The 17534-nt window shown below is 35.7% G+C and overlaps 1 protein-coding gene across 8 annotated transcripts in view; it reads left to right on the top strand.

Moving 5' to 3' along the window:
• Positions 1-17534, top strand: part of Rps6ka5 (ribosomal protein S6 kinase A5) — a 183904-nt gene that overhangs the window by 131566 nt on the left and 34804 nt on the right. For 7 of the 8 annotated variants that reach the window (XM_078050716.1, XM_040274239.2, XM_005321348.5 and 4 more), the window contains 2 exons: positions 8553-8636; positions 11227-11330. In XM_078050716.1, coding sequence (XP_077906842.1) covers positions 8553-8636; positions 11227-11330 — 188 coding nt within the window. Of the gene's footprint in view, positions 1-3161; positions 3279-8552; positions 8637-11226; positions 11331-17534 lie in introns of those variants that run through there. The other variant, XM_078050717.1, reaches the window with a different exon arrangement.

Below are 17534 nucleotides of genomic sequence, written 5' to 3'. Positions count from 1 at the left end.
CTGAAAGCTTCTAGCTCATACTTCTTCTGAGCCTAGAGGACACATTGGTTTAACTATCAGGGATCAGCAGGGATTTTCCTTTTCTGCATTCCCCAAACTTGATCTAATCACCCTTTGCTTCTAAATCCCCTAGCACCTGGTAGGCAGTTCTCCGTGCCTAGACCCTTTCTACCTTAAACCAATTCCCCATGAAACCATTTCTGTTTTGATTAGCTAACATTCCTTCTGGTTTCAAGTGTCAGCCCAACTCACTTTTTTATCAAAATACCATCTTTCTAGGAATGAGTTTCTCCCTCCCTTTATCCCTACTCTGCCTCATAGATTTCCAACTTGAATCTCTCTCTCAAAATGGCTTTTCTAACTCTTCCACTTAGGTTCTTTCTTTTATGCTGCTTCCACAATCTTAAAAATTTTAAGTGTAGAGAGAGATGGATGAATGGAGTGATTAAAAAAAGATGAATCTCAGAATCCCTTGTAGCCATTGTCCTGTTATTCTCTGTTGATATTTGTGACTGTCTCTGCTAACACATGTCACTCACTCCTTAATCTACCCCTCTTTGGCTTGCAGCCCCTACTGGTTGACTAAAATTGTCCTGGTCAGCGCTGCTGTGACCTCCATTTTAGTATTTTTCTTTCTCATCTTTCTTGATTGCCTGTCTTGCCTCTGCCTGGCGAGCCAAGGTCCTGACTCTCGTCCCTCTTAGGTTAGCGTCCCTGTCGATGTCTTCTCAGGCCCTTCCTCACATCTCAGTCCTAGCTACTCTGTTCAGCTGCACTCTCTGCCTGGTGCTGCTGATTCCAAGGTGGGCACAGGCCCCCCACAGGCCTCTGGGGTGTGCAGGGACTCCTCACAGGCTCCTCACTCAGCACCCCTCTCCAGGCTGCCCTTCCCAGCCTGGTTCTCTTCTCTACAGGACGTCACAGTTTCGGAGAGTATAAATCCTGGCCTCATTTGTTCTGGAGAATATGTTTGTTTTTGTTTTTAGGAATTTACTTTTTGTGTGTCTCATATTTCTTCACATGGTACAATAATCATCTCTATGTTCATTATCTTAATAATCTAAAGGATATTTAGGAGTATTGTTTTGTTCCAGGACTGTTCTAGACCCTGGAAGTACAATGGTAAACCTAACGAATTCCTTGTCCTTGTGAGCCTACATTCTAGAGGTATTTGTCAAATATTCTTATAATTATTTCTAGATAATACTTTGCTAACCTTTTGTATACAGGATATAGTAAATTTATTTTAGAAGCCTTAAACATCTTTAATATGATAATGATATACACTTTGTAAAATTTGATACTGTTACTGGTATGTTCTTTTCTTGATCATAAAATTTGATAAATCCTTTGAAAATCTGAGAATAAAAGAAGACACTTTTAAATATTGGGAGGCTACGTATATGTCCTCTGTGAGATTATTTTTTAAGGTACTAGGTTTCGAACCCAGGGCCTTATAACTCCTAGGCAACCACTCTACCACGGTGCTACACCAAGCCATATATATGTATGTATGTATTTTTTGAAAGTACCGTTTAGCAAACATTGTTGAATTCTGTCAGGCAGACAACTTGCATGGTGTTGGATATCTGTTTCTAACATTGAAGACTTAAAAGGCAGTTTAAAAAAGGATGAAGATGCTTTGGCAAAATTGTGTCATTTCTTATTTATAATAAAATAATGAAAAAATGTCACAAATGAGGCATTTGTATTTATTACTATATATTTAAATATGATTTATACATTCTGCATTTTCATAATTTAGCATTGAATGTTTGAAAGTTTTTATAACAGGTCATTAACATGAATCCCCAAGTCAATAAACAAAACTCCAGTTTTAGTCAAGAAACTAATGTTCCCTGCATTTAAAGCCACAGTAGCTAAGTTGTTGATAGCCCATTTCCCTAGAACCTACACTTATGGGGAAAAGGGCCTATGGATTTATGAATATTCTCTTTCCAGAAATAGAAGAAAATCTAATCTTGCTCAGTTTAGTTACTGTTACTTATTGATTAATTCTATGTAAGGGACATTTAATGGCAAGAACAACACAGTACTCTCAAAGGGTCTTTTTCCATTCTCCATTCCTAACAGCATGACATTGGACAACTTGGTCATTAACCCCAGAGTCTTAATTTCTTCATCTGTAAAATAATACTGATCTAATTTATGAAATTGTTATACCATTATAATTAATTCTTATGGAAGTATTTTTTTAAAATGTAAAATACCATATAAATATTAATTCTACTTGTAAGAAATACTAGTATGATTTCAGATTACTTTAAACAAAATCAAAATGTACCATGTAGAATCTTAAATTATTCTTTCTGTATTTTCCTGTTTATGGGAAAGTTTTAAATTAGTTTTCTCTGATAACTGTCTGGTTAATAATGCTGTTGGCAGGCTGTCTGCTATCATGATGTACATGTCTCAGGATACCCAAGTTAGAGCCGGGATTCATAGAGAAAGTCTGCGCTAGAAACCAGACGACCCTTTTCTGAGGCAGCCTGTGGTTCCCTCTCCTTTCCTAATTAACTTGAAGTGATATGTAGTCTTTTTCCCCCCACCTTGGTATCTCTCTTGTATTTCTGAAAACCTGTTAGGTCTCTGTCAGTAAGCCCTGTCAATCACTTGTCAAGGTCAGCATAATTTATTTTAAGGTGAACATTGGGTTGAAGGTGTTAGGAAAGTAGGAGACTTAGAAACCAAAATATTTTCCTATGCCCCCAATTTATTTTCAGCTCAAAACAGTATCACAGAATATTCAGATACCTTCACATTATCCTCGGCCATTGTTTGTGAAGTTCTCCCCCTAGATATCAGCACACCTTTGTTCCCTTCCACAGGACTGGGGGAGGGGAGGTTTGAAGTAGCTTCACAGGTCTCTTTGTAACTTTCTTCTGGCAGAGACTTGGTTCTGGTAAGGTATATTTATATTACTATTTTTAGAGCACATTCAGTGTCCAACATCACAAACAGTGATAATTTGTGAATTGGGATTATTTTCACAGAAACTTCTCAGTATTATGTACCCCATTAGTTTAAATAATGTTAAATGTTTTATTTACTTGAAAACTATATTTAGTAGCATGGTTTCTTTCTATTTACTTTTTCTTTTTTTCTTTTTTGGTTTTTATCCTGATGAATACAAACCAAGCACCCCAGTGAGAGTACTGCCTTGTGACTGGCCAGCAGGGGGGGGCCTGCCTGGGCCTGCCTGTGTGTTACTGCCAGTCTCCACTAGAGGGCCCATTGGTCCCTTGCATCAAGGGCAGGTGTGTGTCAGATTATTTTTTGTTTTCTAAAAATGAAAAATGATTTAAAACAGTGCTGAGGGTCAGGGACTTTCTGTAATAATATGATCGTATGATTAATAAATGTTTATATTTTTATATTAAAATTAATTTTACATTTTTGTATTATAAAATATTTATAATAAATACTTTAAATATTTTATAATACAAAATATTTATTTTTATTATAAAATATTTATAATATTTTAAATATTATTGACCGTGGTGACCTATGCCAAATAATCCCAGTGGCTCCAGAGGCTAAGGCAGAAGGATCACAAGTTTGAGGACAGCCTTGAAAACTTAACAAGACTCTGGTTAAAATAAAATTTAAAAAACAGAGTGAGTATGTAACTCAGTAATTCCTGGTTTAAATACCAAGTACCACAAAAAAGAAAATAATAAATAAAATATATTACTTAATTTGTATACTCATTATTTCCATTTTCAGTTATGAACTCTTGGAAGTAGTTTTTCCCACTTCTTAGGACATATTAAGTGGATGTCTGCCGTGATCCAGGCACTGTTCTGGGCTGTGTTGGGATCTAATAATGAGCCAAACTGACAAAAATTCCCCTTCTACACAGGAAAGCAGACAATAATGAGTAAGTAAGTAAAACATGTATGCAGTATGTTAGTAATAAGCTGTAAGGAGACAAGCACAGTAGGTTGTACTTTGAAATCAGGTAGTTAGGAAGTGCCTTATCAAGAACGTGCCAGTTGAGTAAGGGTATGAAGGAAGTGAGGGGTGAGCCAGGTAGACACCTGAGGAAAGAGATTTCTAGGTAGGAGAATCAGCCCGTGTTAAGGCCCTCGGGTGGGATCTTGTCTTGAGTGTGTATGGAAAAATGAGGAGACAGTGTGGGGTGCAGGCTGAGTGAGGGTCAGAGTAGCAGGGAATAAGGACACAGAGGTGATTATATGAAACAAGGTTTGTGCAGAGCAGAGAGGGCATTGAAGACCATCGAAGGACTGCAGCTTCTCTGCAAAATGAGAAGCCAGTGGAGAGTTGTGAGTGAAGGCTGAGTGGTCAGGGAGCTAATGAAAAGTCTTTATTAGTGATTGCTTCTGTTATCCCATGGAGAGTAAGGAAGAGGCGGACACATTGGAAGTTTAACGAGAGAGAAGATGTAAAATAATGGAATCAGGAAATAAGTATTTTTGCTGCTCAGCATTGAAGACATGAGGTTGAGCATTAAAGTCATGAGGTTGATGATCGTGAATTTAAAGTGAGATTGGGCAACCTAATTATGTTTTTTGTCTAACCATGTTTAGCTTCAGAGGAGCAGATGAAGAGTGAGTGGTAGATTGTACTTGATCTTGTTTTAGTACCGTTACCTCACAAGTATGGGTCCATAAATAATATATACTATTATATTGTTTGAAAAACACATGTGAATGGCATATCCTATTGCAAGTTGATTTTTTAACTCTTTTTTTAGTTATAAATGGACATAATATTTTTATTTTATTTATTTATTTTTATGTAGTGCTGAGGATGAAACCCAGTGCCTCACATGAGCTAGGAAAGTGCTCTACCACTGAGCCACAACCCCAGCCCCACAAGTTGTTTTTTTAATTTGACTTATTTTTCAAATTTATCCAATTTGAAGTAGTTTATTTATTTTGGTGCTGTATAATATTCTTTTATATAAGTTATCCAGTTTATTTATCCATTTTTCTACTGAGGTACACTTAAGGTTGTTTCTGTGTCCTTCTCTGCTACAGGTTTGTATTTTTTCTCATGTTAATGATTTGTTGGATTACTTTACATATTCTTGACACTCATCCTTCAAAATTATATATTTTGTAAATTTGTTTTTCAAATCTTTCACTTGTCTTTACCTTTGTTTAATGTTGCTTTTATTTGCCAGTATCAGATTTGACATTTTGACATAATAATCAAGTCTATTGATCTTTTCTGTTAGAATTTACATTTTTTTGGATCTTTTTAATTTTTAATTGTGGCAAAAAAAAGATTACCATCTTACTACTGAACATGTTCAGTTCAGTAGTATTGATGCTGTCCATTTTGTGCAGCAAATCATAGAACTGTTTCATTGTGCACAACTGAAACTCCATGCCCAGAACACAACTCCGCATCTTCCTCCTACCCCAGCCTTTGGCAGCCACCATTCCACTTTCCATTTCTGTGAGTCTGATTTGATTTTAGAGACCTCGTGCAAGTGGAATCATGAAGTATTTATCTTTTTTGACTGATTTATGTCACTTAGGAAAACGACTTCAGGATTAATCCATGTTGTAGCATGTGAGAGGGCTTCCTTTAAATAGTCCATGGTATTTATATACCACATTTTGTTTATTCATTCTTCTGATAATGGACATTGAGGTTGCTATAAATAATGCAGCAGCAAAAACAAACAAATAAACAATGCAGCAGCAAAGTCCTGCTTTGAATTCTTCTGGATAAATACCCCAAAGTGGAAATTGATGATCATATGGTAAATCTTTTTTAATTTTTTGAGGCACCTCCTGCTGTTTTCTATAGCTGTCACGCCATTTTGAATTTCCGTCAACAGTGCACAAGGTTTCCAGGTTTTCCGTTTCCTTGCCAACACTTGTTATTTTGTCACAGTGGTCATCCTCATATCACATTGTATTTTGATTTGTGTATCATTAATGATTAATGAAGTTGAGCATTTTTTCATATCCTGTTACCCATTTGTATAATTATATTTGGAGAAATGCCTAGTCAAGTCCTTTGTCCATTTTTTTAATCAGATTGTTTTTAGGAATTCTTTATTCATCCTGGGTATTTCTTCTTATTATATATTCATATATACATATAACGTGGAAATGTTTTCTCCCGTTCTCTAAGTTGCCTTTTCATTTGTTTTCGTAACTTTGATTTTTGTCTATTTTTGCTTTTGTTGACTGTGCTTTGAGTGTCGTATCCAAGAAATCTTTGCCAAATTCAATGTCATAAAGTTTCTTCTAGCAGTTTTATACTTCTGGGTCTTATGTTTAGGGTATAACATAGGTGGAAATCTTATTTTTTACAGAGATAGCCCAGTCTCTTTTTAACTGTTCATTGAGGGTCGGTCAATCCTTTCTCTGACTGTGTGAAGTACAGTCACATCACCAAGTTCACAGGCACACCCTAAGTCTGTTTCTTGGCTCTTCCTTGAATTCCATTTGTTTGCCTCTCCCTGAGTCAGCCACCAAAACAGTTTGTAACTTTATAGTAAGTCTTCAGTCTTAAAAAATTTAATTTTTGCTTTATAACAAGAAAGAAGTATGCATAATTTTTAGAATATTTTTTGAAGCTATCTATAAATGGAATTGAAATTTTACATTTGCTAAAAACATTAGTCTTCTATGTAAATAAAAATCTTGAAAAATAACACCTCAAAACTCATCTTTTAAAAAATTTTTTATTCTAATTTGTTACATATGACAGCAGAATGCATTATAATTCATATAACATATGTAGAGCACAGTCTTTCATCTATCTGCTTGTGCACAAAGTACAGTCACACCATTTGTGTCTTTTTCATACATGTACTTAGGGTAGTGATATCCATCTTATTCCACCATCTTTCTTTATCCCCTTGCTCCTTCCCTCCCCCTCCTTCCCCTTTGCCCTATCTACAGTTTGACAAATCTTCCCCTGCACCCCTTCCCAATCCCACTATGAATCACCCTCCTTATTATCAGAGAAAACATTCAGCATTTGGTTTTTTGGGATTGGCTAACTTCACTTAGCATTATATTCTCCAACTTCATCCATTTACCTGCAAATACCATGATTTTATTCTCTTTCATTGCTGAGTAATATTCCATTGTGTATATATTCCACAGTTTTTAAATCCTTTCATCTACTGAAGGGCATCTAGGTTGGTTCCACAGTTTAGCTATTGTGAATTGTGCTGCTATAAACATTGATGTGGCTGTGTCCCTGTAGTATGCTGTTTTTAAGTCCTTTGGGTATAGACCGAGGTGTGGGATAGCTGGGTCAAACAGAGGTTCCATTCCCAGTTTTCCAAGAAATCTTTATACTGCTTTCCATATTGGCTGCACCATTTACAGTCCCACGAGCAGTGTATAAGTGTGCCTTTCTCCCCTCATCCTCGCCAACACTTACTATTATTTGTCTTCATAATAGCTGCCATTCTGACTGAAATGAGATGAAATCTTAGAGTAGTTTTGATTTGCATTTTTCTAATTGTTAGAGATGATGAACATTTTTCATATATTTGTTGATTAATTGCATATCACCTTCTGAGAAGTTCAAAACTCATCTTTTTATAAGCCAGTTTGAGAGGGGAGAATAATGTTATTGAATAGTTCATATAAATCACATAGCACACAGTATTATCCCTCAGCGTCATCACTTCAGGTTTATGTGGCAAACCACTGAAAAGACTAAAGCTAAATAAAATTGATTTGACATAAATTTTTTGTTCATGGTGTGTGAATGCCTCAGTCATTGTCTATGTAAGCTTTGAAACCTTGCTGGTGGAAAAAGAGCAAAGCTTTTTAGATGTAGCCGTATGATTGTATGTTATTTCCTTTTATGCATGCATAACAACATTAATATTCAGTCTATTATTTTCAAAATTATTTAAGTTATTATAATTAACTTTCAGGCCTGATATAGTAGTTCTTTTGAATTTTTAAATTTCTATAAAAGTGAAACAACTACCTTTAAGAGACAATCTTTATTTTAGAGATGGTTTTGTTCGTCATTACTTAGAGATATATATTCATACTGTTCACAGTGCCAAACCTGTGCAAGAGGATCAGGTAGAAAAATAATTTTTTTCCCCGCTAGTTTCATCTTTGGGTTTTCTCTTCCCCTTCCTGAGCATTTGGTCTTCTTTCCTCCTTCAGGTTTCCCAGTGTGTTTCTGGTCTTCCCTGTGTGGAGCTAGTCACTCTAGGAAAGAGCTCTCTACTTCCTGTTCCCCTACTGGGACTGTTTGCAGTGCCAAAGAGAGGAGGGTTAAAGAAACCAAAGCCAAAACAGTCACTCAAAAAAAAACAAATGAAGATGGGTGGATGGATGGGTGGATGATGGTGGAGTTTCAGAAGAGAAGTCTGAGAAGACATTTATGCAGGTCTCACACTCCATGGGAGATGGTTTGGCCTGAGAAGGGGGCCTGTCAGGCAGACACTACCCCTGCTTTGCTACCGCAGTGTATCTCAACATGACGCTATTATTATCTTTCTCCTTTGGATATTTGTCATGCTGGCTTGAAATCACATCCCTTTTTTGTTTGTTTATTTGTTCAAGACTGAAAGAGCATATTCCTTTTGCGGAACTATTGAATACATGGCACCAGATATTGTCAGAGGGGGCGATTCCGGACACGACAAGGTATGTTCTGTTTTTGATACTTCTCTCTATATTTCCATAAAATGTGCATTGAGAATCCCAGTTAATAACTTCAGTGCTGTCCTTTCAACAGAGCCCTTTTTCTGGTGTTATCTTACTTCCTCCTGTTTTTCTGATTTGCTTTATATACCAAACAATATAAATTCTAGTGTTTTAGAGGAAGAAGATAATAGAAAGGTTAAAACATTCTAGATTTTCCTTGTTAAAGGAAAAATTTGGTGAAAATTCTTTGGTTTTTAGAGTAACACTCTTATTAAAAAGTTGAGACCTTGAAACTAATTCTTCATATTCCATTAAAAGAGCCTACAGCTTAACCAAAGCACCAATTGTGATTCCTGTTTTTTTTTTTTTAAAAAAAGATGATTCTTTTTCTGTTGCGTAGGATCTTGATCTTTTAGGACACATCTGAACCACAATACAATGCAGAAGTGTCATGGAATGCATAAACTGTGTCCATGCTTCCTAAGAGTCACACTGCTTTATATGAGACAGTGCTTCATTGGCATGATTAATTTCTTCTAGAAAAACATATAGAAACTAGTTGTGTGTACCATCGCAAGTTAGTATTTGCTCTCTATAGGTTGTTGAGGTCATTAAAAAGGGATCACCATATTTTCCCAATTTCTGCCTTTAACTTTATAGAGAGATACTGATGACTTTGTTGATTCTCTCTCCAACAGCAATAAATATTTTGACAGCTCTTGGAAGAAGGAAAAATCCTACATTCAATATAGCCTCTTTGTTTTTCTAACACTCTAAAAAGCTCAATTTTTTGGCCTCTTCACTTTATATACTTTTTTATATACAAAATGAAGATCATAGAAGAAGCTTTCTAAGTAATTGTGTTATAAAGCCTAGGTCATTTTTCGTCCTTCCTGTATGAATGTGTAAAAATGTTGTTCAGTCTTTTTTAACACTTTTGCTTCATTAATAACTCTACCCAAATAAGAAATTCTGTCTTTTTTGTTCTCTATCTTCCCCACCCCCTCAGTCAAGTGCCACATGTGCAATCCAAATAATCTAGTAGGAATCTTTGGTTTCTTTTCTAGAAAAATGACTGGTCACATATTCATAAAGCCACCTTCAGGTTTGAGTGGCATTGGTTTTAAGAACGTGGCTGGAAGTCGGACTGCCTTCTGTGTCAGCAGAAGAGTGTGGTTTTACATCCAGCAGCAGAACTTTCGCAGGGCCCTGGCTCAGGTGGCTGGGGAGTGACTCGTATGGCTAGAGGAGCTCATTGCTGCTGTGCCTTGCTCATGGTGTTCTTGGAAGCCATTGGGGAATTTAGTAGAAATTAAAAATGAAAATTATCACCTAAACCTAATGAAGACAATTTTCACATAAGAAAAAACCTTGTATTACTTTTAGAATCTCTGCATACTTAAGGTCCAGAACACAGCAACTTAATAGATATTCTTCTTCAAACATAGAATATGCTGACATCTTAGAGTTAATTAAGTGAGATGTTATATGCAAAATGCTCATCACCATGCCTGATATAGAAAAGGAACATTCAAGAAATACTTTTCCTTTCATGACTTCAGCCGCCCAGTCCTGTTTTATGTCAGTATTCTGTATTTTCTTTAAAAATAACTCTAGGCTTATAATCTTTATGTCACTTCTCTGAAACTTTGACATGGAATTTAGAAGCAGATAGTTCAAAATTTTAACATCCCGTTAATATCTTTCATTGGTGTGAGCTCATATATTCAACAGTTAGCTAAAATTTTGATCTGCCTAATTATAAAAGAACTGATTGAATATATCAAAATTCTTTAAGCCATGTATAATTCACTCTTCTCTCAATTCAGATAAATATATTCATAAATAGGTTTCCAATTTAGAATACATTTTATTTTTTATTATTTTAAATCTTTGTATCAGTGAAGACTGTCACATTTATGTGATAGATCCTAAGAGAATTTGATTTAGGAGGTCATGAAAAAAATAACACCACTGGATGAGATTAAAACATTTTTTATCTTCTAAGGAATTTCATGAGACTCTTTGGAATAGAATTCTTAATAAAAATGTGGATTAGTGGGCTGGGGATGTGGCTCAAGCGGTAGCGCGCTCGCCTGGCATGCGTGCGGCCCGGGTTCGATCCTCAGCACCACATACCAACAAAGATGTTGTGTCCGCCGAGAACTAAGAAAAAATAAATAAATATTAAAATTCTCTCTCTCTCTCTCTCTCTCTCTCTCTCTCTCTCTCTGTCCCCCTCTCTCTCTCACTCTCTCTTTAAAAAAAAAAAAATGTGGATTAGTGCTTTTTCCCCTATCATAAGCCCAAATATTTTACCTACTTAAAATTTTAAAAATTTATTTCACATTAGATTTTTTTAATTGTTAAAGTAAAGCTATAACTAGTTAGGAAATAACTAAAACACTTTTTGCATTGAGGATACCTGGGTATTTGTTCTCTAAATGTCTTTTTGCACATGCAAACTTAATATTTCTTGCCCAGAAAGTTATGTACTAAATATTTTTGTTAAAAATATTTTTCAGATACATTGTTTTATCTTAGGAAATATATTGTAGTTGATAATTCTATAAAATTTTTTGTTTTATAGGCAGTTGACTGGTGGAGTTTAGGTGTTCTAATGTATGAATTACTAACTGGAGCATCTCCTTTCACTGTGGATGGAGAAAAAAATTCCCAGGCTGAAATATCTAGGTAAGATTTCATATAGAACACATTTATTATTTTCTCAAAGGAGCTGATCAAATTTCTATAGTTAGGCTAATGAAAAAACATTTTTTACTAGGTATAAACAAAATGATGTTTAAGTGCTAAATTTTCATTTATATTCAATATGAGGATATAGATATATAGCCTTCTTATTTCTTTATATCTAATATGCAGAGTTGGATCTTAAGTCTCATAAGGATAGTGTGATAATTTTTATGACCTCAAATCATATTTAGCATATTGTCTTATACCTCTAGGTACATCGTACTTTGAGAAATTTAACCCATAATCTCAGATGTGGAACACCTGTAAAGATTTAAATATCATGTATAATATATAATATGATTATATGACATGTAGCATGTAATTATAATGTAATGTCATATAATATTAATGTAATATATAAGCTGTATATTATGTATATCAAATATAACCTATCTTAATGCGTCTTTGTCAATTTCATTGCAATATTTGCAGAATTGAAAATTTTTACTTAATGGTTGGTGGGTCTATTTTCCACCGTATAAATGTAATTTCTCTGTGACTTTAATGTAAAGAAACAATGATGATATTTTTTCAGCTGAGGGACATCTGCTCAGTAGAAAGAATACCATAGAACTGCCCTCTCATAGGTTCTGTTAGCATCATTCTGTTCTGCTCATTCTCAGCCAATATTATGGTTGTATTTTTGTTTGTAATTGTTTGATTAGTGTCTGTCTGACCTACTACATAGAAAGTACAGTGAGAGCAAGTGGCATATCTGATTTTTATCCTCATTACTTATGTATAGAATTCAGTAAATATTTGTGGAATTAAACAGGGTAATGAACAAATGAGTGAATAGTGATAAACATTATGCTAATTACTAGTTGTGTTTTTTTGTCCTGCTTTTCTTGAATTTTATAATATTGAGAACAGATTTGACATTAAAAATTAAAAGAGATTCCACTTGAGATTCTACTTCCAACAAAGATGGAATGACAGAGAACAGTTTATATTCCTGCCTGAAACAATTTTAACAATGGGCAAAATATGTGGAACAACAGTTTTGAGGACATTGCACATCTGGCAATGAAGGACAGTGATCCCTGAGAGATGGAAAAAAAATAAGGTGATCCTAAGAGTGCCCTAGCTAATTGTCTTGAGAGAGTTCCCAGGCTGCAAGGCAGGCAGAGGAAACCCTCAGGAGAGTCGAGATGGAACTGAGAGTCCAGGGAGACCGACGCAGCTGGAGTTTACAGGCCATAGTGTCTGAGAAGAAAAAACTGCACATAGAGAAGTCCAGAGATTTACGAAGTATCTAGTCAAGCACTAATGAACACACACGAGGGAACTACTCAGTATAGGTAAAAATGTCATTTTTCTCCAAATGGACTTGTAAATTCAGTACAATTACAAAATTATAAGACTAGCAGTCCTTTTATATTTTTTGGTTGTCAGTGGACCTTTATTTTTATTTATTTATATGTGGTACTGAGGATTGAACCCAGTGCTTCACACAAACTAGGCAAGTGCTCCACCACTGAGCTACAACCCCAGTGCTCCCCGACTTTTGGTAGAAATTGACAGCCTGATTCTAAATATTCATATTGAAACAGAGGACCTAAAATAGCCAAATCACCCTTGAAAAAAAACAGATCAAGATAGATTTCAAGACTTAGCATAAATATAAGACACGATGATATTGGTATCAGGATAGACAAATGGTAAATGGAACACAGCAGAGAGTCCAGGAAGAGAACCATCCACATACAGGCAACTGATTTTTGACAGAGGTGCCTAGTCACTTCGGCACAGGAAAAAAAAAAAAAGTTTTTTCAACAAATGGTGCTTTACATTGGTTACCCAGATGGAGAAGAATGAACTTCAATAAATACTCCAAACCATATTAAAAAAAACTTACTCCAAATAGATAGTAGATCTACATGTAAGACCAGCAACTGTAAAACTTCTGGAAGAAAACATGGAGGAAAAAAAAATCTCTGAGACTTTGGATTAAGTAACTATTTCTTTGGTATGACACAAAAGAATGGTCCATAAAAGAAACATTGATTACTTCATCAAAATTAAATACTTTTCTTCAAAACTGTTAGGAGAATGAAAAGACAAGCCACTGAGTTGGATAAAATTTTAAGTCATACATCTGGTAAAGGACTGCTATCCAGAATACGGAAAGAAATATGAAAACTCAAGGAAGCAAACAATCGCTTTATTATATAAAATAGGCAAAGGCCGTGAACAGACATTTCACCAAGAAGATCTGTGGGTGGCAAATAAACACGGGAGAAACTGATCAACATTAGTCTCTAGGGAAATGTAAATTAAAAGTACAGTGAAACGCTACTGTACACTCCAGCCATTACAGATAGAGAGACTGACCACTCCTGGTGCTGGTAAAGAAATGGAGGAACTGGGATTGTCACACACTGCAAGAGATGTACAATGGTAGGACTTTGGAAAACAGGCATTTTCTTAAAGTTGAACACAACCTACTAAGTGATCCATCCATTCTACTATTAAGTAATTACCAAAGGAATTATCCTTTGCTACAAAATGTCTGTACAGAAACTTGTACATAGATGTTTACAGCAACTTTATTTGTAATAACCAAAAATTGGAAATAAGCCAAAGGTCTGTCAGCAAGTACACAGTTAATAGACAAGTTGTGGTTTATCCATATAAGTGGAGTATTACTTGGCAATAAAAACGTATGACCTGTTAACACACACAACATGGATGCATCTCAAAATAATTATGCTAATTGAAAGAAACTAGACAATATAGAATATAGCCTATAGTAACAGAAAGCAGATTAGAGGTTACCTGTGAACTGGGGTGAAGGAGAGCAGGAAAGATCACAGAGGAGCATGAGAAAACTTTGGAAGGTAATGGGCATGTTCATTATCCTGATTGTAACGATGGTTTCTCAGGTCTAGATAAAGGTCAGAGCTTTTCAAATGGTACACTGTGTGTGGGAAGTTTATTATGTATCAGTTGTACTTAAATGAAACTATTTTTCAAAATTAAGGTATACCTTTTCCAGAAAAGGCTAGGAGGTAAATAATTTCTCAGTATTTCAGATTATTTAACACCAAAGTTAAGTGAGCAGAAATACCTTTTTAAAAATTTTTTAAAATTTAAAAGAAATTTGGCAGTTTGAAAATACCTCAAAATGACAGAAAACCTTGGCCATTGACCTGAAGAATTCGTATGCCATTGCAAAGTCATACCACGGTGGCAGGTGCAAAGGGTGGCCTTAGCATGGGAACATTAGAGGCTCCTCTGACCAGTCCTATCTTACTGAATCCACATACAAGTACAGCTTCTTTTTATAATCTTCTTTTCCACTGTAGGCCTAGAGAGAAGTATATTTCTCATAATGACAGTAATATTCTGAACTAAGTGATGTTAGAATTTAGATGGCTTTTATTCCCTTTATATCAACTGATTGACATTCTGGTTTAGAGAAAAGAAAGAACACCTGAATCAGATTGTTTAAAACCTTTAAGAGCAAATAGACTTTTCAAACATTTAAATAGAATTTCTTCCTTTTAATCAGTTAATTATCTGCTTTATCATGTTAATAATTTGTTTAAAGCTTGGTTGTTAACCTGTGATCCTATGGGGGACTTTTTTGTGACTGGAATATACAAACAATGTGGCAACTGAATTATACTACACTACCTTTTCCTTTCAAGATAATCATTCTGATTATCTTTCCTGGCATAAACTCTTTCATAGTCTTCTTAAAATATGAATCATTTGGATAAATGTATCATTATCTTGTCTTCAGATATCTTGATTAACTAAGACTTTTTCATTATTGAATTTCTTCCATTCTTTAATTATTATCATTTTCCTGAACACGGCATATTTACTGTGTTTTTTATTTGAGATGCTTCAAAATAATGTATTATCTATGTAAACTACTTGCCATTATTATCTACAGGTGGCCTAAAATCAGAATAAAAATGTTTTGCTGGTTTATAAAATTTCAAAATATAATAAGAACTTCAAGAGAGTCCAGCCTTCTCCCTTCAGTTAGACCCTTTTCCTCCTCCATGAGACTCCCTGGCTCGCACGGCCCTGCTCTGAGACGTTTTTAAGGAAACCTGTGTGCTGTGGAGCAGTCTAGCCGGTGGAGTTTTTCTCCTTTGCAATAAGCTGAAATTATCTTTCTCTAATCACTGCTTGTTAATCCTGATCCTGTCCTCTCAAAGATGTGAGGAATTCTCACATTGTTATAGGTGTTTGAAGATCATTTTATTCAGGATGGAACTCTTCAGTTCCTTTAAGTGTTCATTTGAAATCATTTCCAGTTCCTCGCATTCTGGTACCCTTTTGGACAGATATGAACTTGTTGATATTGGGGACTTGAATGGTTGCTCCTCAGCTTTTCTGTGCGTCTGTTTCGTGTTTTACGAGTGTGTAGCATGGGCTTTTCTTACCTGGGTGTCTTCCGCTAGCTTTTCTTGCCTTTCTGGGTAGAAGTTCTAGGAACAGGCTATAGCTGCAAGGGAAGGACCCACCTAGTCAGGGGAATTGGCTGCACATCAAGTGCTACACAAATGAAGTGATGTGTGGGCCTGCCCTGCTGTCACTTCCTGCCACTTCACAGTTCTCAGTCTGTCTCTGGCATTCATTGTTTGAACGTTGTCCATCTCACGTCTGGTCCTCTTACCACGCAGTTAGGCCTGCAGTCGTGCTGTCAGTACAGATTGTATGCAAAATTTTTTTCTTGTCTTTCCCTAAACAGTATGACCACTGTCTTCACAGCGTCGACTTTGTATTAGATATTTTAAGTAACCTAGAGGTGATTTATAATGTGTGGGAGCATGGCATAGGTTATATGCAAATTCTATGATTTTATATAGGAGCTTGAGCATCCTCAGATTTTGGTGTTCACGAGAGTCTTGGGACATTCCACTGCTGATACTGGTGGATGATCACAGTAGTATTAGAAGAGCTCTCGTTAGTACTGTCTGGGTGAATGTCAGCAGACTCCAGCCTACAGGCCAGCTTCCTTCTATTGCCTATCTGGAGTTATTTTGTTTTGTTTGTGTCCTCTGAGCTAAGAATGATTTTTACATTCTTAAATGATAGAAAAAAAATCAAAAGAAAAATAGTATTTTATGACATGTGAAAATTATGTGAAATTCATTCAGCGTTCACCATCAATAAAGTTTTATTAGAACAGAGCCATGTTTGTTCATTTGTGTGTTTGCTCTGGCAGCTTTTGTGCTACAGTAGTAGTGTTGCATACCTGCCATAGAAACCGTACAGCTTGCATCAAATAAAATATCTGCTGCATGGCTTCGTGTTAGTTTTCCATTATCCATTGCCAAGTAAACAGTTACTCTAAAACTTAGTGACTTAAAAATTATAACATATATTTCTTAGAGTGTCTGTGGCCAGAAATCTGAGCACGCCTGAGCTAGGTCCTCTACTTAAATGTCTCCCAGGCTGCAGAATCTTGGCTGGGCTATGATTATCTCAAGGCTCACCTGAGAAATGATCTCCTTCCAAGTTCATGTGGGTGTTGGCAACATTCATTTCACTGAGAGTGTTTGGCCTGAGGGCCTCAGTTCTTTGCTGACTGTTGGCCGGAGAACACCCTCCATTCCCTACCCTGTGGGCCTCTCTCCATGGCAGCATCAAACCATGCATGTTGGGAAGATAGAGACGAATCTGCTGAATGATGGAATGTTTTATAACCTGATCATGAACAAGACATTCTGTCCTCTTTACTGTATAATAAAGACCCTGAGGCCAGCACACACTGAGGGGGCTATGAATACAAGAACAAAGTGGTCATTAAGGCCATCTTTGAAGTCTTATCTACCATTGGCTCTTTTATGAAAAGGAGTGCCAAACCAGGTTAAGGTAATTTTATTATTGTTCTCCCAAGAAGTCTTTTTTTTTAGTTAATTAATGTATTGATTTCGTGTGAGTTTCTAACTTCTTTAGGACACAAAATTAAGACAGTAATTCTGTTGTTTTTTATATTTTATGCATGTTGATTTGTCAGTTATCACCTTAAATTTACTCATTTCCATTTTTATGTATTTTCCTGTTCATAGATATCTGGATTTGGAGTTACAGTATAGAATAATTACAGGTATCATTGTTTTCTGTCCTGTTTTAAGATGAGATCAAATTTATATCCTTGGTCTTTTATTTTCTGAAGAT

This window comes from Ictidomys tridecemlineatus, chromosome 5, assembly GCF_052094955.1.
Source record: "Ictidomys tridecemlineatus isolate mIctTri1 chromosome 5, mIctTri1.hap1, whole genome shotgun sequence".
Taxonomy (NCBI): domain Eukaryota; kingdom Metazoa; phylum Chordata; class Mammalia; order Rodentia; family Sciuridae; genus Ictidomys; species Ictidomys tridecemlineatus.
The sequence above is the reverse complement of the archived record's forward strand: the minus strand, read 5'-3'. Positions and strand labels throughout refer to the sequence as shown.